Source organism: Naegleria gruberi, assembly GCF_000004985.1.
Source record: "Naegleria gruberi genomic scaffold NAEGRscaffold_7, whole genome shotgun sequence".
Classification (NCBI taxonomy): Eukaryota; Heterolobosea; class Eutetramitea; order Acrasida; family Naegleriidae; genus Naegleria; species Naegleria gruberi.
In genome coordinates, this window is record NW_003163320.1 from 392729 (window position 1) to 414958 (window position 22230).

Below are 22230 nucleotides of genomic sequence, written 5' to 3' on the forward strand. Positions count from 1 at the left end.
TTAATCCTCATCGCTCTGCAAGTTAGGCTTTTTTCAATATTGTTATTATTATTTCAAAAACTTACAAATCCAAGATCAACCAACGAGTTAGTAATAGAAGGAGAACTGAATGGTTGTTGGGAATAAATCTCTCCATATCTTTCTCTCTAAATTAAATTATTATTCAAATTAATTCATTTAGAAACATACTGTTGATTCATCAACTTCCTTTGCTTGAATATCTTTATATTTAGAAGTTTGTTGTTTTGGAGAAATGTGTATAAATCCTGTTGGCAATGAATCCTCAAATTCAAAATTTGATTCAATTGTCTTTTTCTTACTCGGTAATTTGGGTGGAAGCTTGTTAATTAGACTTGTTGTGTCCTCTTTCGGAGGCTTCAATTGTTTACTATTATTATTGCTATGCTTTCTACTAGAGGTATTTTTAAAACTCTTTCCACTACTACTGCTACTACTGATCGACGATTGACTATCATCATTCAAATCCATCGATGGCTCCTTTCCGAAAAGAAAATATTCCAATGCAATCTTATTCATTGCTTCCTTGAGCGATTTGTCTCTTTCCATTTTTTCCTGTGATGAGTCGAACTCTACAATTTTCCAAGCCTTTAAAGTTTTTATCAACACAAGAAAAAATGTCCAACAAACCAATTGACTCTCATCAAGCGAATGAGGAGAAGAAACGAAAACGATCGGACGTTGCCACTACAAAAAACAAGAAGGATGATCAAAAGAAATTCATCAATAGTATTTCGAGAATATTTTTGCATACAGAAACTGAATTGTTTGCCAAGAAGGTAAAGGAAGATGAAAATAAGGATAAATTGTTGGAAGCCATCAAGGAGTTTTTAACAAAAATTAAAAGTCCAGACATGGTTAGGGAAACAATTACAGAAATTGGAAAGATTTTTACTAAAGAAAAATGGGAAAATCATTTTTATATGAATGTTATTAGAAAACTAAGGGAAGATCCTTCCGATGCCTCAAAAAGAGTTTTAAAATTGATTATTTCTGAACAATCAAATAGATTTGAATCTCTTAAAGGACTTTTTCAGTTTGTCAATAATATTATGATTCTGAAAGAACAAGAAAATTTTCAAGTTTCGGCATCAATTTTTTTGGAAATGTTGAAAGTTAACTATTCACATGTTAACTGGTTACTTATTGGTATTAATGCATTGATAAATTGCTATAATTATGAAATGAATGTGGATGCATTGAAAACTCTGGAAAACATTTTGAATGATTATATAGATATTTGGACTTTTTACATTTCTACACCATCAGAAAAACGAAGATTTCAACAATACAAATCAATGATGCCAAAAAAAAGCCTTGATGAAATCAGAACAACCATCATGAATGTTGTTTATCCAGGCCAAGAGAAAAAAGAAGTCATACTCATAGAAGAATCAAAATTCAAGATTAGGAAGAAGAAATTGAGAAAGACCACCATAAAAATAAGAAATTCATTAGCATTTGAGGTTCATAAAGTGAAAGTTGGATTACATTTAACAAAGCATTTAATGAGAAACTTTGTCACAAATAGATCTAGTAAGGAAAGAAATCACATTTTAGCAAAAGTGAACTCTTGCAAGTATGAATTTTATGTAAAATTTGAATCAGTTAAAATGGTGGATATTATGAAAAAGGCTGGATTGAGAGAGGTAATTTGTGATCAAATAGTTCAAAATGGATCTAAAAAACAGGAGCCAATAAGAGTCAAAGTTGATTATAAGAATAATCCTGAGCTAGTGGAAGAGAATGGAAATTTTTGGATCATGAAAACAATAGATTTGCCCTTCAGATTTACATCTTGCAATTGCACTGTTGAAATTCCTGAGATTGGATACACTCAGGAAGTGGTTGAATTATTTGATTTGACCACCAAGATGGAATATCAAATAGATGAATTGCCAAATTTCAGATTCTATGAAAGGACAGGAATGAAGAAAAGAATCAAACCTCTGAAAGAGAATGTTTTCGATACTGACTTTGGATATTTGGATGGAAATTACTACGCTTATCAAGTCACTCCCTCACTTCCATCCTCATCAACAAATAATAAGCTACCTATTCGAGTAATTTTAGAAGGTAGACCAATGAGTAAACTAATAGTAGAAACAAAAATCAAACCAATGAAAAACATTGAGAAATAATGTGAAATAAATTAATTTATGAAATTTAACCAACAACCTTGTTCAAGACATATCCAATACCTAAAACAGCAGCAGCAGTCAAAGCATATTCAGCAACAGTCCAACCAACACCTGGTTCCGAAGAAGCAGAAGTAGTAGCTGCTGGACGTGGTTTACCAAACATGTTATGAAGATCCATTCCCATCTTTTGAGCAAGAGCTTCTTCATCTTCTTCATTAATATCCTCAAAATCGTCATCATTATCTTCTTCCTTATCATTACCAATACCTCCAGAAACAACACCACCAGCATTCAATTGTTTGAGAATATTCATCAAATCAGCAGCTGATTGTTCATTATCATCCTCATCTTCTTCGTCATCACCTTGGAGATTAATTGGATTTCCTTGAGCATTGGCCAAAGAACCTGCTGTTTGGAAATCTTCAATTTCCTCTTCTTCATCCTTCTTATCATCTGTGGTTTCTGTTTCTTCTTGTGTAGATCCAACACTTCCAAGAGTATTAGCAAGAACAGATTCTAACAAAGCATCAACATCCTTTGGTTGTGTATTTTCATCTGTTGTGGTTTCGTCAGTAGTAGTAATAGTTTCTTCGACTGGTGTAGTAGTGGTTTCTTGTTGTTGAGCATCGGATGATGTTGGTTGCTCTTCATTAAGTTGATTTTCGGTATTAGTTGTTTCTATCGATGATGATGCTGGTTCTTCAACTTTTTCTTGAACAACAGAAGATGATGTATTTTCCTCAGTAACTACTGGAGTTTCAACTTGAGTGGTTGTTTCTTCGGTGGTGGTAGTAGTTTGTTCTTCAACAACAACAACAACAGGTTCTTCAACTTGAGTTTCTTCAACAACTGATGTAGTGGTAGTTGTTTCTTCAACAATGGTAGCTTCTTGAGTTGTGGTTGGTTCTTCAGTAGTAGTAGTTTCTTCGACTGGTGTAGTTGTGGTTTCCTCCTCTTGCACTGGTGTTTGTTCTTGTTGTTCAACAACTTGTGTTGTTTCCTCTTGTGTTGTGGTTGGTTCTTCGGCAGTCATTTTTTGTGATTCAAAAAAGCCTTTTTATTGTGCAAATTGATTGAGCCAAAATGATTGTAAGAAGATGGCAGCATCTTGGCTTGGAATAAAAAGTGTCGATTTTAGTCTGAATCCATTCAATATCGTTATCATTGGAAAATTGGAGAAGAAAATTGATATTTATTTTCTCTTATTGTGATGAGCATGATCTTTGATGCTAATTAAAATTTTAATCACAGAATAAAAAAATGCAAAGACAACAAACACAAGGAGCACCACAAACAAATCCTTCATCCTCTTCGGAACAAACTTATACAAAGTGTTTGGAAGATGTGGAAATTGGATATTCTACTCTATTGAAAAATATATCAAATGTAATAAGAGATCAGAATGTTAGTGAGTCTAGCTTGGAGGAATTAAAAAAGAATTTTGAAAATTTTGAGAACAATTGTGACAATATGTACCTCTACTTAACAAATGTCAAACAGGATGTCATTACTTCCATGATTAAAAAACAATCATCAGGATCAAATAATTAATTATTACATCTATTTCATTATTGATCATTTAATTGTTTTCGGAAGGATTCAATAGGATTCTACTTGTAAATAATAATATTAAATTATTGAATGCTGTTGATATCATCCAACTAGAAAATTTCAATGTAAAATTGTTGTCCATTGATTGCCAAGAACAAGAATAAATGGACTCTTTTTTGAAAGACCTGATGATTTGATAAATGGTTTGAATGAAAACCTTTTGTTCCTTCCTCAATAACTTGAAGAAATGTAAAGAGCATCAACAAACATTGAGTTCCTTACTTTCCCGCTATTTTTGGTTGTTGGTTGTCTGAAAACAAATTATCTACAGTTACATGTTGATGCAAAATTTTATTATTAAAAAGGATCTAAAAAATGTCTACATTGAGTACAAAGTATGTGCCTCACCGACTCAGACCTGAAAATATTATTAAAACTGAGGCAAGAGAGGCAACACTTCCATCAAATCAAGAACATTTAAAGGTTGCTCTCTATGCTAGTTCAGTCTGTGTTGGAGAACCAGAAAGAACACCAGCAAATTTTGATACAACAAAGGGAGATGATTTTGATAAAACTGGAAAGGAATTGATGAGGACTGCATTAGAAAGAAAGGAAGTTGTAGATCTGGAAAAACTTAATAGTGAAGCTTATTTGCATGATTTGAGAGGTGTTCATTTTGATGTTGGTCACGAACCTCATAAACCACACTTGAAAACACTTGCTCAAGCCTCATTTACAAAACCATCGGATGCTGTGCTCAATGAAAATAAGAAGAATATCATTACAAGTGAGCAAGGATATATTATTGGAAAATCATCAATTGTGAAACATATTCCAGAGGATTGGAAGAATTGTCTCAAAACTAATGTTCAAGATGATTTTGTCACTCCATCCGAACAAATGGAAAAGAATTTGGAACTAGGAAAGCAATCCGTTCCTAGAAGTAGACCAATAAGAGAGCAATCCTCTGTTCTTTCCACAAAGACAATTCCTTCAGAACAATCTATTCATGATATCAGACAAGAAAATGAAGCTGATGCTGATAGAATTATTGAAGATATGAGAACTTGTCACTATTGCAATAATAAGGACAAGGAGCTTGCCAAAGATACCGAGTTTAATTCAAATTATGGAGAGAAGAATATGAATGATCTCCGATATACATTTACAGTAAAGAAGAATGAGAGTAAGGTAGTGATGGGATATGATCCTCAGGAAGAAATTGAAAACAAGTACAATACTACATACAAGAATACCATTCATCAAACAACCAATTCCATTAGTCACTCTGTAGAAAGATCCAAGATGGAAAAGAAGAAACGTGATGACATTCGTGACTTTATGAGAAAGAGTTCAATAGAATTTGGAAATGAGAAACCTCCAATCTCTTCCACCACTCAACTCGATTATAGACCTGTAAAGTTTTAACAACATTATAACACACTCATTGTAAAATAATAAATATGCAAACCACATCCAAAACCAATCATCAAGATTACCGAACCCAATTATGGCCACCCACTTTCATCAATCAAACTCAAAATGAAAAGAAAAACAACACACCACTATGTTGACAGAGATTACCGCCCATCAGCAGCTGCAAAGAAGATTAAACTCAGAGACGAAGAGCGGCCCAAGAGAACCAGTGCCATTATAGCCAATAACATTATTTCCAAACAGGCCTTCATTCCACGATTAAAGGGAGATGATTTACCAGAGATTGATCTATCGTATGTTGAAATGGTTTCAAAGATTGGATTTGCACCACCATCACCACCCTCACCACCACCAGTTGAATATGAAAATGAAGAGGAGGAGGAGGAACAAGAAGTAGAAGAATTGAATGATTGTAAACCACCATCAATTGTGGAAACGAAATTAATGAATAATAACAATCAAAAAACACAAAATATTATCGCCTTCATCAAGAATGCAAAAATTAAACAAGAACAATTGCAAACAGTGAAGAAATTGGAAGAAATTCAAGAAATTAACGAGAAACAAGAGGAAGAATTGATGAAAATTAATGAAGAAATGAAAGAATTGAATGAAAAGGATTTATTCATCATTCAACTCTTTCAAAATATTGAAAGGGAATACGAGGAAAAGATTAAAATATTAACAGAGAAATGTTTCTTATTGGAATGTAAATGTAATCAATTGATGATGGTAAATGAAAGAGAGGAAAAAGTTGATGAGGAGTGTGAAAAAATTGTAGAACTGGATCCAATTTATGAATTTGGAGGATTGTCTCCTCCATCACCTCCTATTTTGGAAACTCCAATTATTATTGAACTGACACCACCTTCTCCTCCATCACCTCAACAAATTAGAAATAGTCTACAGGAGAGGGAAGAGGAAGGAATTTCTAATGAATCAGATCAGATGACTCCACTCTCTCAGGAAACACAATATCAGGAAGAAAATGAAGACGATTCAACATCTGATACTACTACTCAAACACCTCAAAAGAGAAGAGCTGGAATGATATTGGAAGATCCAATGGAAATGCACATTAATTCATCACCATCTCTGAGTGATACTTCGAGTGAGGTTGATTTTGCTTGGTTATTTGAACAACAATTGATGCCACCACCGTCATCTCCATTCAGTAGCTCACCGACATTGAGTACTTCGAGTGCTAATGATCTGGCATCTGATTCCATTAGTAATGGAAGCACAAGCAGCGGTCCAAGAAGAAGCTCAAGAAGAGGAGAAAAGAGACAGAAAATTGAATCAGTTTTGAATCGTTTGAGAACAGAAATGAAAGTCTCTGTATTACTGCCTAATTTAATATTGAATGAATATGTTAATAGTGAAATTGCAAAGAGTGAATCTCTTGAACAGAGTACACCTCAAAGGAATAGTGCAAAGAGATCTTCTCTATTATCATCAGAGCATGTTTACACAGATAGAAAGCTGAAACTGAAAGACAAGTCATATGTGAGGACTAATTATTCATATAGAGGCCTTGAACTACCTGAAAATTTAATATTCTTTTGTAAATAGTAAGTTATTGAACTAGAGGAATAATATGCTGATGAATATTTAAAGTTTACAATTTGATGGAGAATATTCACATGAAAAATTTGGACTCACAAACATTCGTTTCAATGTTATTGACCTCATCAATGACGAGAGGAAGAAATATCGTTTCCTAAAGTCTAACCACGATGGTATGATCATTGGCGATTGTACAGAGGGTTTGATTGTCGTGAAAATTGAGGAGTGTGAAACAAACATGGAAAGTAGAGTAATCTCCAAGCTTAATAATGTACTTCTCTCAAAACAAGCATCAAAAAGGAAACGTTTGATTAGAGAATTCTGTTTTGGTTCTCATTCATTGGCAATGGTATTTGACTTTGATTTTCCAATTTATATTCTGAGAGATGAGAAGAGGAATAATGTATCTGGTCCTTATTCTCTCCTGGAAATGGTCAGCGAATGTAAAATAGAATAATTTATGGATTGAAATATGTCAAACAGAATAATTTATGAATATTAAACACTAATATTCATATTTAGCATATTCCTTGGTTTACAATTAATTTTGGAGATTACACGATTTTAGTGAATGAGTGTTGTGAGTTTAAACATTCTTTACTTTAAGATCATTATTACAAGCTTTTTTTAGGATGATATTTACATTATTTCTTGAGGAATCTTCTCTTGGTACGTTTCTTTGTTGGCACGACATCAGATTCTTCAGTTTCAATAGTGACTTCTTCCTCTTCAACTTTGGTCTTCTTATTTGGAGATTCAACTTTGGACCTCTCGTCTTCCTTAAGGTCGTGTTTTCTCTTCAAATCACTAGATTCTGCAACATTGAGCTGCAAGGCGTCTTCCTTAGATTGTTTAGAGTGCTTAGATGAAAACATGGCAGAAAACTTGGATAATATCGATGATGATTCCTTCTTTTCCTCCTGTTGTGCTTGAATGAGTTGGGCTGTCTTTTCTTTGAGTACTCGGATATATTCTCTTTGTTTTTCTGTTTTGGATTCACTTTCTTGTAATTTGGCACGAAGAGTTTCAATTTCTTTTTTAGCAAGTTCGTAAATATTTCTCTTTTCTTGTTCGTATCTATCAATGGTTCCTCTCTTATCTGACTCGTATTGCTGAGTTCTAGAATAGAAAGTCTTTTCAATAGTATCTCTTTCTTTACGAGCAGATTGTAATTGTTCGTTTGCTGCTTCTAGTTCAAGTTTCAATTTTTCAGAAATTAGTGAACCGTTTTCAGTTTCAGATTTGAGTGCTTCATACTTTTCCTTATATTCATCTCTTTCAATTTGGAGTTTACCAATAATTAAATTTTGATCTTCAAGTTTAGATTGGAATGTAGCAAGCTTATTCTTATAGTATTCCTTGTGTGTGATGGCTTGTTCATATTTTTGGAAATAGAGTTGAGTTTCCTTTCTGGCAACATCAATTTTGTTTTGGAGTTGCAGTTTAATTGTCATGGATTCTTCCCTTGCAGCATTGTCACGCATTTGAAGTGAAAATTCGGCTTCTCTTAAAACTTGTTCTCTAATTTTGAATTCATCTTCTTGTCTTGCAATTTTCTCAGCTTTCAGTGCATTAATACAATTTTGAACAATATTGAATTCTTCTGGGTTTTCAGATGGTGCTACAGGTTTGCTTACTGTTCTACCATCTTCCAGATCTATTGTTTTAACACCCATCAAGTTAGCAGAAACAATCATTGTCTGGTAGGATTCAAAGACTCTGGCGAGAAGTCTTGAGACAGTAAAGATGGCAAATACTTTACATCCACCCTGTGCAAGATCTCTCAGTACTAACTTATTAAGATCACTACGTCCGATTTGACTATTTCTGACCTGAGTTGTTTTACCACTAATCTCTGCAATTGTATGAGTTAATTGAAACAAACTAGTGTTAATGAATATAGTTTCAGCAGTTTGCTCCTTTGCAGCAGCAACGTTGGGATTGGTAACATCCTTAATCTTTTCTGAACCAGCAAGATCTGCCACTGTAATTCTATTTAATAACTCGAGAGACATAGCACCATTATTTACAACCTTTCTTCCAAGATTAATATAAAAGATGGCATGAGAACGAGAAGAGTCAGAGTTGAGTTTTGTGCTTCTAATTTTACGCTTACTCGTTCCATATGAAATTAAATTGAATGCATCCTTGACATTAGTTATTTCTACATCTAGCATTCCTTCGACAGCTGTTGCAGTGATGGTAACTTTTCCTTTGTGATTGTTAGATTTGGTGCTCGTTGTTGACCTAACACTACAAGTAGAATATGTGGAAAGCATAGAATCTCTAGGACCTTTTTTACAATGGTCATAATCTTCCAACAAGTCTACAACTATACTAGAATTATGATGTCCAGAACTTGCATTCTCAATAAAATTGACATAAATACACAAGTCTGGATCTTCCTTTCTTCTAATTTCCAATTCAGCTAAAATATCATTCAACAATCTCAAAATAACACCATGTTCTTCACTTCCCTTATTTTCATCAAAATTACCAATCATTGTATAGGTTTTACCTTTGAAAAGTTTCGTTTTTAAAGTTAATACTTTACACACTTACCTGTACCAGTGGCACCAAAAGCAAAGACCAATGATTTAACACAGTTGAAAATGTTGGTAACACATGCTGCAGCTGTGGCTTGATAAATTTGTTCCTGAGTGGTAGTCTCATCAAAAACCTCATTGAATGGAAATAGTCTATTAACTGTACCCTTCTCTAATCGGAGTGATTGTTTATCAATCATTTCCAGAGGGCTCGGTTGATCGGATGGAAGATTTTCAGGCCTCAAACGAGCAAACATTTGAACACTATCCATTTTCTGGATAAGTTTTGGTTTTACTACGCTCCTATTATAATAATATTATCAATGGTAAATTAATTGTGATGACAATGACGATGAAGATAATTACAATCGAAGGAAGAAGAAAATAGAGTGAATACTAACGGATCGTAATGTGTACTACTTACTTGGGTGTGTAGGCTTGCACTGGCTGAGTCTTGCGAGGTGTTGCCAACAGCAAGGAATAATCGAGCATTGATTCGTTCATTTTTTTTTAAATTGATTTTTGAAACTGAAAAATTTGGCGCCAACTGACTTTTGAAAAAAACATAAATACTTGTTTGATCAATAAAATAAACATTTAGTTTAGTTATTGGTAGTGGTGTCGACATTTCTTTTGAGCTCTTCCAATTTAGCCCTCTTTCTATCGGTAATGTCTTTTGAAGGTGCCCATTTTGTTGTTTCCACAAGATAATTCCACTTTTCTTCAATCTCGTTCTGTGTAATATTCTTCTTCCACAACATTTCTTGTATATCCAAATCTTGCCATGGAGGAAACACACTAATACAATCGCATCCATACTTTACAGTGTTGGTATTAAGATTTAGTGTTGGCTCTGTAGGAATTTCAGTGGTTGGCTCCAATGGTTTGTCAGCGGCAATATCATTCGAAATACCAATTGTCTCCTCATTAATTCGAGACTCAAGTTTACAAAGTGGGAACATATTGCCTGACTTTGCCAATTTGTCTAAAAACTTTAAACCAGTAACACTTTCCAATTCTTGAAGTGAAATGGAATATTTGGTCAATAGATCTGTTTTTTCAAGTTCTGTATTTGGTACAAGGAATGCTTGAGCATAATATTCAGGTTGATTATCTACATGTTTTTCAGCAATAATAATTCTGAACAAGTGTGTTGGAACTGCCACTTGATGCTTGCCAACAACAAGATGTTTCATGATACCTTTTGGAGTCTGTAACCTTCCATTCACCTCCTTTCTCTCGAACATTTCAGGAATCATTGCTGGACCTGCAATAACGTGAACCGAATCAAAATCATAGGCCAATGATCTTGTAAATCTTTCCATTCTCAACCAATATCCAGCATTATTCTTGAAATCCTGTGGAACAATGTTATGAATGAGAAGGTGAGTATTATTCATTGAGGTTTGATCGAAAAAATTGAAATCTCCACAATTTACCAAATGTCCTCTTGAATATCCACTTCCCAAATAATCCTGATTATCTATTTTCACAAAATATTAGTATATTAAATAAATCAAGTGCACATACTTGGATTAAAATCTGTGAAATTATCATAGAATGAACCTTTAGTAAATCTTGAGAATTTTCTGTCAGCTGTTACCTTCATGCCATCATGTAAATGTGGAATCGACCAGGCAACATACAGTGGTATCCTCATTCTACTATCAGAAACTGAAATAAAATGTGAAAATAAGTGAAGAGCTCCAGCATGAGTCGGAATTCCAAATCCATCAAAAGTTTTAAATAATTTGATAGTATCCTCTCTATTCTCCTCTGTATCATCACTCAACAAGTGAATATTATATTTTGGCCAATGAATAGAATCATCACTCTTACTCTCCAAATATTGATAAATTTCCTCAAGTGTTGTGACCTTTTTCTTTTCATTTGTTTCGATTGTACTTGTTGTATTATTTTCTTCCTTTTGATCTGTTGATGAAATTTCCTGTTTTTCCAAAGATTCTACTCTCTGATCAACACCAGCATTAACTTGTGGAGATGAAATTTCTTGTTGCAAAGGTGAAGAAGGAGGCTTTAAATTTGTTGCTGTTGTTATAATTGGATCCGATCTTGTTGATATTGTTGGTGAAGGCCTTTTAACCTCCTGATGACGATAACCAAAGTAATAACCAGCCCCGAGAGAACATGTACTCGTGAATAGCAAGGCACCAAATCTTTTCATTTTTTTTGATTTTAATATTTGATTTATATTACTTTACAATAAATTCTTTTGAAGATGTATTTCGTAATATTAGAACTTTAATAACTTTGTAAAGGATTCGAATATTTAATTAAAAAAATGTCTGAACTGAGTGTAACTTTCCACCTCGTGGATTTCTCCAACTTTCGAATTCACTTCAAAGGTTATTGAGAGCAAAGACAAGATCCTAATGTTCAATTCTTTGAATTCTGTTGAAAGTGGAACGACCAAAGAAATTTATATTAGTTGCTTGTTGATGATGATCATGATGAAATTTTTTTACTTTCCAATTTTAATCAAGAAGAGAATGAAATTTACAAAGTTACCAAGTTGTCTCTAGGAAAGCTGTTAAAAACTGGTTCGAAAGAAATGGAAGAGTTTGATTTGGGAGAAAGAATTGAAGGTTTTTGATTCATCTGGATTGCTCTTTACAATAATGGATGTTGAAAAAGATATCTAATGATTTTGGACAAATTCAATGACATGATAATATTTGTGGATTGGAACAATGTTGACACGCCTTTATTTAGAACACAAACCATTATTTTACACAATTCTTAAAGTATTTCACATTGAACGTAAGCTGGCGTAGCTCAGTCGGTAGAGCGTTGGTCTAATAAGCCATTGGTCGCCGGTTCGATCCCGTCCGTCAGCAGAAATTTTATGTTATCTTCAAATGATTTTTAAGATGATATTGTGTATTATATTACTGGCTTACACTTCAATTTGAGTATTTTAATAATTCGGTTCGATCCCGTCCGTCAGCAAATGTTTTAGGTTATCTAATAAGTTTTAATTGATGTAAGGAAAAAAACAACATCAAAACAAATGATGTGTCCATCATTAACAAGTAAATTATTTAAGCTGTTAGTGAATGATGTTTTTAATATCTTTCAATAACAAACAAATAGAATTAATCAACATGAGCACTCTATACTCTAAGAGAAGAACCTACAGCTGTATGAAAAATCTGAATGAGGAATCCCTCTCTGATTTGGATCATCTAGTTCTCCTTAATAATTATCTTCAACATTCCGATAAAGAACAAGTGAATGGTTCTAAAAAGAGAAAGTTGACTAGCAATAACAGATATATTCCAAACAAAGTAATCATTAAAGAGGAAGAAAAAGAAACTGAAGATTCTACTTATTCACTTACATCTATTCAATTGAATCCTGATTTTTGTGAAGAGATAGAGCTGAGAATGAAAGCATTGAGTTCCAGAATGGATGAAACTCTCAAGAAACAAGAGGTATATTTGGAAAAGTATGCCAGCAAACAAGTTATCCAAAAGAAAGAAGCAGCAGATGATTGGAAAGAAGCTCTTTGTAAAATATATTTCCCTTCCACTGAATAAATTACACAATTTATTGGATGCCTATAATAATTTCGTTGGAATCTCTTCTTTCATATCTGAATGTGTCTCATTCAAACATCTGCCCATTTGTATTGAATGGTATGTAATACGTGCAAGAGTTTTCATACTAGTCGTTACAAGAACTGTACTTGGAACATTTCTAATTACCTCAAAAAAAAAGAAACGTTTGTGGTGAACCTTGTAAACCTCTTAAAAATGAATGGACACACCTGAGAGAAAATTAAAACAATTCAAAAAAACAATAAGTGAAAATGTCAAGTAAAGGACTTCCATCAGATTTGAACGAATACTTTTGAAAAGGACAATGTTATTCAAGAAAAAGCCAAACAATTAGCTACAATGATGAAACAATCTAAACATATTGTAATGTATACAGGTGCAGGAATTTCAACAAGTGCAAAGATACCTGATTATCGTGGACCTAAAGGTGTTTGGACATTGAGAGAATTGAATAGAGAAAAGGAAATTCAATATTTTGATATTGAGCAAGCATTGCCAGCATTTGGACATTATGCAATTACACATTTGGTAAAGAAAGGATATGTAAAGTTTGTTGTTTCAACAAATTTGGATGGTTTACATCGTAGATCTGGAATGGGAGCTGATAAACTTGCAGAATTGCATGGTAACTCATATAAGGAATCATGCTTCAAGTGTGGAAAGGAATATTTGAGAGGTTTTGACACATACAAGACTGTTAAAGATTATAGAACTCATATTACTGGTAGAAAGTGTTCATGTGGAGGAGATTTGAAAGATACAATTATTCATTTCGGTGAAAATCTTCCAGAGAAGGATTTGCTTCAATCTGTAGCTCATTCTAAAGCAGCTGATCTTGCAATTGTTTTGGGAACTTCAATGAAAGTTTCTCCTGCATGTAATTTGCCATTGAAATGTCTTGAGAAGGGAGGAAAGATGTGTATTGTGAATTTACAAAAGACAGATTATGACTCCAAGTCAGAATTGAGAGTTTTTTCCAAAACAGACGAATTTTTAAAACTTGTTCTTGAATATTTAGGTGAATTAGATAATGTGGATACTTCATATGATGCTCTCTCCTCAAATTGGAATTAACTCATTGTGTAAATAAATTGTAAATATGAAAATTGTGAAATTTTTGAGTTTCTTCAATTTTTCTCCAGACAATTATAAAAGATAATGAGATCATAATCCTTTACAAAATAAAGTAGACAACGATACTATGTTGTGGATGGTTCACTCATTTTTTCTCTCAATGAAAGTAGAAAACAGATTACAATATCTAGTTGCTAATTTTAAAACACAAAAAAATGAGTGAACCATCCACAACACAGATTCTCGACAATTCTTCATCGGAAAACCCTGTTTTTGTATTCATGTTTGATTTTGATCATACGCTTGTGGATGAAAACACTGACACTTTTGTATTTCAAGATTTGAAACCAGAAATGATGACTGATTTGAAAAATTGGAGACATTCGGGATTGTCTTGGACAAATGTGATGAGGTAAATTTAAATTTAATTGTTTTTACTTGAAATTAAATTAGAAAAGTGTTTGAAAAGCTATTGTCAACATGTACAGTACAACAAGTCACTGAATGGATGGAAAAGTGTCCAATTAGTGAAAAGACAGTTGAGTTTTTGAAGGAAATTAACAAATGTGGGCATGAAATTAATATTATTTCTGATTCGAATATGTTTTTTATCTCAACAATTTTGGAGAAACATCAGATTAGAGAATGCATTTCAAATATTCATACAAATACTACATTAGTTGACCAACAAAAGAATACCATTGATATTACAGAATATTCTGTTGCATTCAACAAACCACATACTTGTGAAACATGCCCTGAAAATATGTGTAAGGGAGAAATTGTTAAGGAAATTATGAATTATCATCTCTCACCTCATCCACACCACACTCCAAATATCCAATTCATCTATTGTGGCGATGGAAAGAATGATTTTTGTGCATGTAAACAATTGAGGTCGATTGACCTTGCACTTCCAAGAAAGGATTTCACATTAGAAAAGGTTATTGAATCACGTCCAACAGAAGTATCCTGTCAAATCAAACTTTGGAATAGTTTTGAACATTTGAATGAAATTATTCTTGAACAATTGAAGGAAAAATCTCAATAATTCTAACATTATAAATTCAATTATTCATTCTCAAGTATCCCATTACTGTTATTACTCCACAGATTCTCAACGCTCCGCCATTCTCCAAAGTGAAACACACTTTACAACAACTCATGACTTGACCCCTTGCCAATTAACAACATCAACCACCAGGTTAGTTGTTTCCACTAAACCAAATCATCCAAACGCACTCCTTTCTGCAATGTGGAGTGATTTTTGTGAATTTTCATCATTTCCACACTTTCTTATTGGCCTTTTAAATTGTTTTCATCATCACGACCAAACAAATAAAACTGAAAAAAATGCAATTTCATAAAAATCTTGCCCGTACATTGATTTCAGCCACTGCCAAGAAGGCAGCAACAACATCGGCACGTAGAGGAGGTGTTTCAATGATGGTGGCTTCTGGTACTATTAATTCATCTTCATGTAATAAGAAGGTTAATTTTGGATCGACTTTGGTGCATCAATCGGGTGTTGTTACTTCATCAATTAAAAATTATCATACCACAAATTCTAACAAGAAGGTTGTTCCTTTCTTGTTGGCAGATATTGGTGAAGGTATTACAAAGGTTGAAGTTGTTAAATGGTTTATTAAAGAAGGAGACCACATTGAACAATTCCAAAATGTTGCTGAAGTGATGAGCGACAAGGCAAATGTTGAAATTAGTAGTCGTTTTGATGGTATTGTTAAGAAGTTGTGTTACAAGGTTGGTGACATTGCCAATGTTGGTGCTCCATTGATTGAAATTGAAGTTGCTGATTCTACTGCCTCTCCAACAGCTAGTACTCCATCATCAACAAGCACAACAGAAACTAAAACAACAACAACAACTTCTTCATCTACTAGTTGTTCTTCATCAGATCTTGCTGAAGCATCATTCGGAAAGACTTTAACAACACCAGCTGTGAGAAGAATTGCTCGTGAAAATAATATTGATTTAACAAAGGTACAAGCTACTGGAAGAAATGGTAGAGTTTTGAAGGAAGATGTCTTGTCTTATTTGGAAAATCCAACTAAACATACTGAAAAACAATCGGAAAAGGTTGCTGCTGTTCCAGAACAAACTACTACTGCAGCTCCATCTACACCAGTTGTTGGTGATCGTAGAGAACCTGTCAGAGGACTTATGCGTACCATGATTAAGACTATGAATGCTGCTACTAAAGTTCCACACTTTGGATACAAGGATGAAGTTTATGTAGATAATTTGATGACTCTTAGAAATCATTTGAAGAAGACAGCCGAAAGACAAGGTGTCAAATTGAGCTATATGCCATTTATTATTAAGGCTGTTTCTTTAGCTCTCAAGGAATATCCAGTTTTGAACTCTTCTCTCTCTGAAGACGAAAGTGAAATTATTTACAAGGGTGAACATAATATTGGTGTTGCTATGGATACACCAAATGGTTTGTTGGTTCCAAACATCAAGTCTGTCCAAAATAAGTCTATACTCGAGATTGCTGCTGAATTGAATCGTCTTCAAGAATTGGGCAAGCAAGGAAAGCTTGGTTCTAATGATTTGAGAGGTGGTACTTTCACATTGTCAAACATTGGTACTATTGGTGGTACTTATGCTGATCCAATTCTTTCAATTCCTGAAGTTTGCATTGGTGCTATTGGTATGATTAAGAAGACTGCCACTTTTGATTCACACAATAATGTTGTTCCAAAACACATTATGTACATGAGTTGGGCTGCTGATCACCGTGTTGTTGATGGTGCTACCATGGCCAGATTCTCTAACGTGTGGAAGGAATATTTGGAAAATCCAGACAATTTCATTGTTGCCCTTAAATAAATGAGTTTATCAATTTTGATCAAATTCATAAGATGAGAATTTAGTGAGTCAATCGAGTTGGTTTCGTTATAACGCTAAAATTAGATTTACATTTTAAATTTGAAAAAAATGAAAAAAGATCCTCTATTAGATCTGAAGGAAGAGGAATGGAGTTATGTAGCTCACAACATGCTGGATACCTATTCTTTCTGTCATATCATTTCGTACATGCCCTATTTCTATCAATCAAAATATAAAAGATTAAACAAGTTTACTTTGAAATGGGTCGAATATCAACAGAAATATACCATTGTTCAGAGAATAATCAAGAAAGTTAGACCTCATTACTATGAAAACTTTGAAAGCAACAACTTGGTGAATGAACAAAGTGTGTTAATTGATCTTGATGATTTGAAATTTGTAGAAAAACAAGATTTTGAGAAATTGGAATTTAAGAATTATTTGGAAGATCCCGAAATGTTAGAGAAAATGATCAAACAGTTATATTATTTGGATGATTATAGATGGTTATTGTATTGGAATAATGTTGGAGATAAATTTTTCGATCAAGAAACAGTTTATGATCCTAAAATGCTGTTTGATAGGAAATATTCAGAGAATTATGAATTGGAAGGAACTCAATCGTTGGTTTCGAGAAAGTTCTTGAACAATTTTTCAATGTGTTTCACAATTATTGGACTGAAAGATATGAAAACCCCACTTAAACATTATTTAAAGCGATTGAATAGTATTGGAGTGGTTGCAGCTGAGTTTCTATTTTGTGATTATAAATTATTGAATGAATATAATCCAAAAAGATTTTATGACATGGCTACACCCTATTTCACAAATTGTTTTTTGAGCCTTACAAAGTATCCTCCTACTGGCAATGAACATGAAAGCGCAAAAAGCTCAAAAGTTACCAACTTTATCCCAGCAAAGTCCAACATCAAGTCCATAAAGAGAGCTAGAAAGTATCTGATAGAGTGTGCAAATGTTCATGGTGTACATGCCTCACTAATACCAAGAGGTGAACTATTTACATACTCTTTATTCGATAAGGAAACTAAAACCAAGTTGAATTGGGAGCAAGTCAAATCTATTTATGAGAATTCAATTCTATCTATTTCTGAAAAGTTTACAAATCCTGCCCTCAAGAAGGAAATGGATATTACTCAATATCTATTCGAACCAATTTTGGATAAAGCAAGAAAGACCTATCTTTCAGAAAAGAGTGAAAATGGATTTTTGAAATCACTAAATCAATTCCAACTTGATCCAGAAGTAAAGGAAAATAAGGATCGTTTAGAATATATTCTGAAATTGGTTGATGATGATTGTTTCCAAAGATTGTGCAATAGGTCTAAATCTCTTCCACAAATGGTTAAATCCCTTGATTTTGAAACCAAAACCAAATTCCAAAAATTCCATCTCCACACAACTCTCCAAATCAAAAAGTTCAAATTGGAAAGCTTTAAACTATACAGTTGGGAAATTGACTTTTTAAATTCATCACTCACATTCACACCATCCAAAAAAGAATCAATTATTGTAGACCCTCCAAAGAATCAATCAAGCACTCAAAAGAAAAAGAAATATACCAAAATTGTGGTAGAAGATAAAGAATTTCAATAAATCTACTAGGTAGGTCAACAAGCATCCCTCCAATTTAAATTATTTCAATCCCACACATAAAGAATTATCTCTTAAAGAATATGAAATGTATGAGATAATAAAGTCGGATGAAATGAGGAACAAATGTCATTCGGATTAAATGAAGAGAGGAAGAAATGCAAGAATTAAAACGCCACAATTTCAAAAAACATAAACAGATTTGTCCCTTGATTGTGAAAAAAAATTGATGATGAATAATCTCAATCGATTGAAAGTCCTTAAAACTATTGTGGGAAGAGAAGTTTCTGAAGGTGCAGGAATTAAAGTTTGTAGAACCATTGGAGGACAATCTGTTTCCTATCATGATCCATTTCTATTACTCGATGAAGCTAAAATACCAAATCCTAAAAATGGATTTCCAGAACATCCACATAAGGGATTTGAAGCTATTTCTTATATTTTGAATGGCAATTCCAAACATAAAGATAGTTTAGGTAAAAGTGGGTTTCTTTCTTCAGGTGATGCTTTATGGATGACTGGTAGGTTTAATATAACTTTACAATTTAAAACAATGTAAAAGCTGGTCGAGGTATAAGACATGAAGAAACTCCTATTGGAAATGGTCCTTTACATGCATTCCAAATATGGGTTAATTTAAGTGCTAAAGATAAATTAATTGAACCATACAGCCAAGTTTTAAAATCAAGTGAAAATCCAAAAAAGCAAATTTCTGAACATGTTCACTTGACACTTTTAGCTGGTAAAAGTATTTCACATGATTTAACTAGTTCTGTACTTTTAAAAACTCCAGTTTTAGTTAGTCATGTCAAAATCAGCAAGAAGAATGAAAAACTCACAGAAACAATTCCAAAAGGATTTCAAGGTTTAGTTTATTTATTTGCAGGTGATGCAACAATTGAAAATCAACAATTTGTTGAAAAATCTGCAATTTTATTTGAAGAAACAAGTGAAGATTCTCTATTAGAAATTGATTCAACCTCAGATCAAGTTCAATTCTTAATTTTATCAGGAAAACCAATTAAGGAGCCAATTGCAAGACATGGACCATTCGTTATGAATACAAAAGAGGAAATTATGCAAGCTTTTCAGGATTATCATTCTGGATTGTTTTAAATAAACATGACTCTCTCTTAACATAACTAACACCTTAGAGAGATGAGAGAAGTAAAAAACGACCACCTTAAAAAAAATGACTCAAGAGAAGGAACCTCAACTACTTATTGAGAACGATAGTTTTGGCTGTGACAGAGCAGCAACCATACATTTTAGAGTAAATGGCGTGAATGCTATCCCAGAAATGTATGACTATGTCAAGAGTGAGATTATTGTTGATAATTACTTCCAGATGGAACCAATATGCACTATTGCACACGGAGATTGGCCCAAAACAAGGGTTTCAATTTCCAACGATTCTACCAATTCTTCTTTCATTTACAAAGGTAAAGTGGGAAAAGAGGAATTCGGCTCTAATTATGAACTAATTCAACACATCCTCCAAATTAAAAACCATGAGCCATCCCTTGATCAAGGGATTAGCCAGGAGTTCTTTACTACTACAACAACTCTTCGTCACATTTTCAAACACAAACAAGATGATGTAGAATTACATATATGTGTTTTGAAATTAGGTCAAGATATGTATTATAACTTTGGAAAGATCAGAAAAACAGGTAAAATTGAAGACAGCAAATTCATTTTGCTTGAGCACTTGAAGAAATTGACTGTTGTAGATGATATGTTTGTCATGGACCCAGTTAACACTCCTGTAATCCAAAAGATGTTACACGAGATGAATCCTTTACTAGAATCTATTGACAGCTATAAATTGCACCCAATTGATAATAAGTATGCCAGCTCAATGTCTGGCACAGTTATTAGCCCATCTATTGAGAACACAGAGCTGGCGAAATTAATGCACACTTTCAAATACATGGACTATGAATAAATCATCAGGTTGAAGGAAAATCTAACACAAATGATTTTGACCAAATTCCATGAATTGACTCCAAGTTTAAATGAATTGTTGAAATTCCTTTAACTAATTTCATTCATCATTAAATTTAATTAAAAAAATGAGTTTAGCCAATCGAGTGATGATGGATGAATTGATAGAAGAACACGAAGGAGAATCAATTATTATTAAATTGGATCATCACTTCGGATCATCAATATTAACCAACTTTTACCGATCCATTCCCAAAAACAATAGTAAATTAATTAATGATCAACAATTTCTTCAATTATTCAAAGGTAAAGAATTGAATACATTCAAAACTCCACAATTACTCTACAGAGCAAGTAGAGATGGGTTTTCTTCAGAAAGCTTTCACAAAAAATGTGACGACCAATTTAAAGTTGTGATTATTGTAAAGTCCAAGGCTGGAGATTTATTTGGAGGATTTACAACGCAAAATTTAAGACGAGATGGACCAACTGTACATGTTAGAGATGAACAATTATTTACTTTCAGATTTCAGAATGACAAGTTTTACACTTTCAGATTACAACCAACCTTACTTAATTATGTGTTGCATAGATATAATGATACCCACTTGTTTGCATTTGGGTATTGCTTTTGGGTGTGCTCTGATGCCAATATCCAAACTGCATCTGGTTCACACCAAGCTGAAAACTTCATTCTGGAGGAATGCAAATTGCCAATAGGATCACCATACTTTTTTAGTCAAAGTACTCTAGGTACTCTAGTGGAAGATTTAGAAGTTCACAAAATCACAGACTAGAGAAATACTGAAATTTACTGGAAATCCATCCTGTCACCATATGGTTAGTTGCAATATTGAATAATTGACCAGACATTACTTAAAGTCCTAACTGCTGATTCTTAAGCCTCTATAATAAAGATTGTGGTTCATATGAAAATGGAAAAAGACTACAGCACCACAGGTTCCCAAGTTGTCTCCAACCTCAGTACTGATGTGGCTCGACGATGCTTAACTTCTCAAATCGGACGGGATGAGGTGCATTCATCGTGATATGGCCGTAGCCATTCATTTTATTAAAATGTGAAACATAAATCAGATTCTCACAACTCTTTGCTGGTAAAATATTATAGATTGTTGGAAAACTTTAGAAGTGAAACAATGAGATGAATAGTAGCCATCCATACTCTCAAAAATCATTCCTTATTAATTGAAATACATTAAATTTTGTTTCTAAAATACGAATTTCTATTGTTTTAGTTCAAGAGGAGTTGACCAATCAATCTACAACATAACTTAAATCAATAACAAATCTTTATCTGAATTGCGAAATAGTTCAAAATTTCAAGCTTTCATTGTCTCTTCCTCTCATCATTTTAGTAACCAACGAGAGAGGGTTTTGAAGTATCAAGTCGAAGGAAATAAATTGTTTGCATTGTTTTGAATGGTATCAGGTGAATTAGATTCCGCATTCCTTTTCAAATTCCTTAACATCAAACTTGGTCTTGGTAGAAGCATACTTGATAGCCTTTTCAACTTGTTGGGAATTTTTGAGCTTTCCCTTGGCAATATAGGTTGCAACGGTCTTTCTATTGGCACTAGTTTCTGGCAAGGTGGATTGAATTAGCTTGACCAATAATGGACCACATTGATAGTTGAATTGTGGTGATGTGATTTCCAATGGAATTTGTACTTCATTGACAAGTGTGATGAATTTAGCAGAAAGACTCTTGCTCTTGGTTAAATTGAGAATATCCTTCTTGGTCAAGCCTACGATGGCCATTACTTTTTCTTGGTCCATTTTGATCAAATTGAAATTTTTAGTTGGTTGTTTTTTTTGTTGAATATTATTTGATGAATAAATAACATGGTCTTTTTGATGACCAAACTTGGATTTTGTTCCAGTTTC

At 33.3% G+C, this 22230-nt stretch overlaps 15 protein-coding genes and 1 non-coding gene across 16 annotated transcripts; 11 read left to right on the plus strand and 5 right to left on the minus strand.

Moving 5' to 3' along the window:
- On the minus strand, positions 1–567 carry NAEGRDRAFT_63636 (uncharacterized protein; the record flags this gene model as incomplete). The annotated part of the gene is made up of 3 exons (XM_002681175.1): positions 1–27; positions 66–146; positions 190–567. The coding sequence occupies 3 exons, from the start codon at positions 565–567 to the stop codon at positions 1–3; spliced, it is 486 nt and encodes a 161-aa protein (XP_002681221.1).
- An 11-nt stretch (positions 568–578) lies between these two features.
- Positions 579–2159, plus strand: NAEGRDRAFT_46568 (uncharacterized protein; the record flags this gene model as incomplete). The annotated part of the gene is made up of 1 exon (XM_002681037.1): positions 579–2159. One exon carries the CDS (start codon positions 579–581, stop codon positions 2157–2159), a length of 1581 nt encoding a protein of 526 aa, XP_002681083.1.
- A 1-nt stretch (position 2160) lies between these two features.
- Positions 2161–3192, minus strand: NAEGRDRAFT_57082 (uncharacterized protein; the record flags this gene model as incomplete). Its single annotated transcript, XM_002681176.1, has 1 exon — positions 2161–3192. The coding sequence occupies one exon, from the start codon at positions 3190–3192 to the stop codon at positions 2185–2187; it is 1008 nt and encodes a 335-aa protein (XP_002681222.1). The 3' UTR covers positions 2161–2184.
- An 893-nt stretch (positions 3193–4085) lies between these two features.
- On the plus strand, positions 4086–5138 carry NAEGRDRAFT_46570 (uncharacterized protein; the record flags this gene model as incomplete). The annotated part of the gene is made up of 1 exon (XM_002681038.1): positions 4086–5138. One exon carries the CDS (start codon positions 4086–4088, stop codon positions 5136–5138), a length of 1053 nt encoding a protein of 350 aa, XP_002681084.1.
- Positions 5139–5252: 114 nt separating this feature from the next.
- NAEGRDRAFT_46571 (uncharacterized protein) lies at positions 5253–6719 on the plus strand (the record flags this gene model as incomplete). The annotated part of the gene is made up of 1 exon (XM_002681039.1): positions 5253–6719. One exon carries the CDS (start codon positions 5253–5255, stop codon positions 6717–6719), a length of 1467 nt encoding a protein of 488 aa, XP_002681085.1.
- Positions 6720–7295: 576 nt separating this feature from the next.
- NAEGRDRAFT_78506 (kinesin-1) lies at positions 7296–9763 on the minus strand (the record flags this gene model as incomplete). The annotated part of the gene is made up of 3 exons (XM_002681177.1): positions 7296–9231; positions 9276–9562; positions 9684–9763. 3 exons carry the CDS (start codon positions 9761–9763, stop codon positions 7358–7360), a joined length of 2241 nt encoding a protein of 746 aa, XP_002681223.1. The 3' UTR covers positions 7296–7357.
- Positions 9764–9838: 75 nt separating this feature from the next.
- On the minus strand, positions 9839–11444 carry NAEGRDRAFT_78507 (endonuclease G; the record flags this gene model as incomplete). The annotated part of the gene is made up of 2 exons (XM_002681178.1): positions 9839–10742; positions 10790–11444. 2 exons carry the CDS (start codon positions 11442–11444, stop codon positions 9862–9864), a joined length of 1536 nt encoding a protein of 511 aa, XP_002681224.1. The 3' UTR covers positions 9839–9861.
- Positions 11445–12044: 600 nt separating this feature from the next.
- On the plus strand, positions 12045–12117 carry NAEGRDRAFT_t109. The gene has a single exon. It is a non-coding gene; the product is annotated as a tRNA-Ile (tRNA).
- Positions 12118–12384: 267 nt separating this feature from the next.
- Positions 12385–12819, plus strand: NAEGRDRAFT_63643 (uncharacterized protein; the record flags this gene model as incomplete). The annotated part of the gene is made up of 1 exon (XM_002681040.1): positions 12385–12819. The coding sequence occupies one exon, from the start codon at positions 12385–12387 to the stop codon at positions 12817–12819; it is 435 nt and encodes a 144-aa protein (XP_002681086.1).
- Positions 12820–13149: 330 nt separating this feature from the next.
- On the plus strand, positions 13150–13914 carry NAEGRDRAFT_30874 (silent information regulator family protein; the record flags this gene model as incomplete). The annotated part of the gene is made up of 1 exon (XM_002681041.1): positions 13150–13914. A coding segment is annotated over one exon (765 nt), but the record flags the coding sequence as incomplete, so codon positions are not given.
- Positions 13915–14129: 215 nt separating this feature from the next.
- NAEGRDRAFT_35477 (phosphatase) lies at positions 14130–14997 on the plus strand (the record flags this gene model as incomplete). Its single annotated transcript, XM_002681042.1, has 2 exons — positions 14130–14326; positions 14368–14997. 2 exons carry the CDS (start codon positions 14130–14132, stop codon positions 14963–14965), a joined length of 795 nt encoding a protein of 264 aa, XP_002681088.1. The 3' UTR covers positions 14966–14997.
- A 265-nt stretch (positions 14998–15262) lies between these two features.
- On the plus strand, positions 15263–16785 carry NAEGRDRAFT_78509 (dihydrolipoamide branched chain transacylase E2). The gene has a single exon (XM_002681043.1). The coding sequence runs from the start codon at positions 15268–15270 to the stop codon at positions 16765–16767; it is 1500 nt and encodes a 499-aa protein (XP_002681089.1). The 5' UTR covers positions 15263–15267; the 3' UTR covers positions 16768–16785.
- Positions 16786–16875: 90 nt separating this feature from the next.
- NAEGRDRAFT_63647 (uncharacterized protein) lies at positions 16876–18381 on the plus strand (the record flags this gene model as incomplete). The annotated part of the gene is made up of 1 exon (XM_002681044.1): positions 16876–18381. The coding sequence occupies one exon, from the start codon at positions 16876–16878 to the stop codon at positions 18379–18381; it is 1506 nt and encodes a 501-aa protein (XP_002681090.1).
- Positions 18382–18607: 226 nt separating this feature from the next.
- On the plus strand, positions 18608–19494 carry NAEGRDRAFT_63648 (uncharacterized protein; the record flags this gene model as incomplete). Its single annotated transcript, XM_002681045.1, has 2 exons — positions 18608–18899; positions 18941–19494. 2 exons carry the CDS (start codon positions 18608–18610, stop codon positions 19492–19494), a joined length of 846 nt encoding a protein of 281 aa, XP_002681091.1.
- A 76-nt stretch (positions 19495–19570) lies between these two features.
- On the plus strand, positions 19571–20326 carry NAEGRDRAFT_46577 (uncharacterized protein; the record flags this gene model as incomplete). Its single annotated transcript, XM_002681046.1, has 1 exon — positions 19571–20326. The coding sequence occupies one exon, from the start codon at positions 19571–19573 to the stop codon at positions 20324–20326; it is 756 nt and encodes a 251-aa protein (XP_002681092.1).
- A 1291-nt stretch (positions 20327–21617) lies between these two features.
- Positions 21618–22151, minus strand: NAEGRDRAFT_78510 (uncharacterized protein). Its single transcript, XM_002681179.1, has one exon. The coding sequence runs from the start codon at positions 22120–22122 to the stop codon at positions 21781–21783; it is 342 nt and encodes a 113-aa protein (XP_002681225.1). The 5' UTR covers positions 22123–22151; the 3' UTR covers positions 21618–21780.
- Between the last annotated feature and the right edge of the window lie 79 nt (positions 22152–22230).

Bases quoted from the DNA above. Each gene is read 5' to 3' on its own strand.
- NAEGRDRAFT_78510 (XM_002681179.1), bottom strand. From the start codon at position 22,122: ATGGACCAAGAAAAAGTAATGGCCATCGTAGGCTTGACCAAGAAGGAT.
- NAEGRDRAFT_78509 (XM_002681043.1), top strand. From the start codon at position 15,268: ATGCAATTTCATAAAAATCTTGCCCGTACATTGATTTCAGCCACTGCC.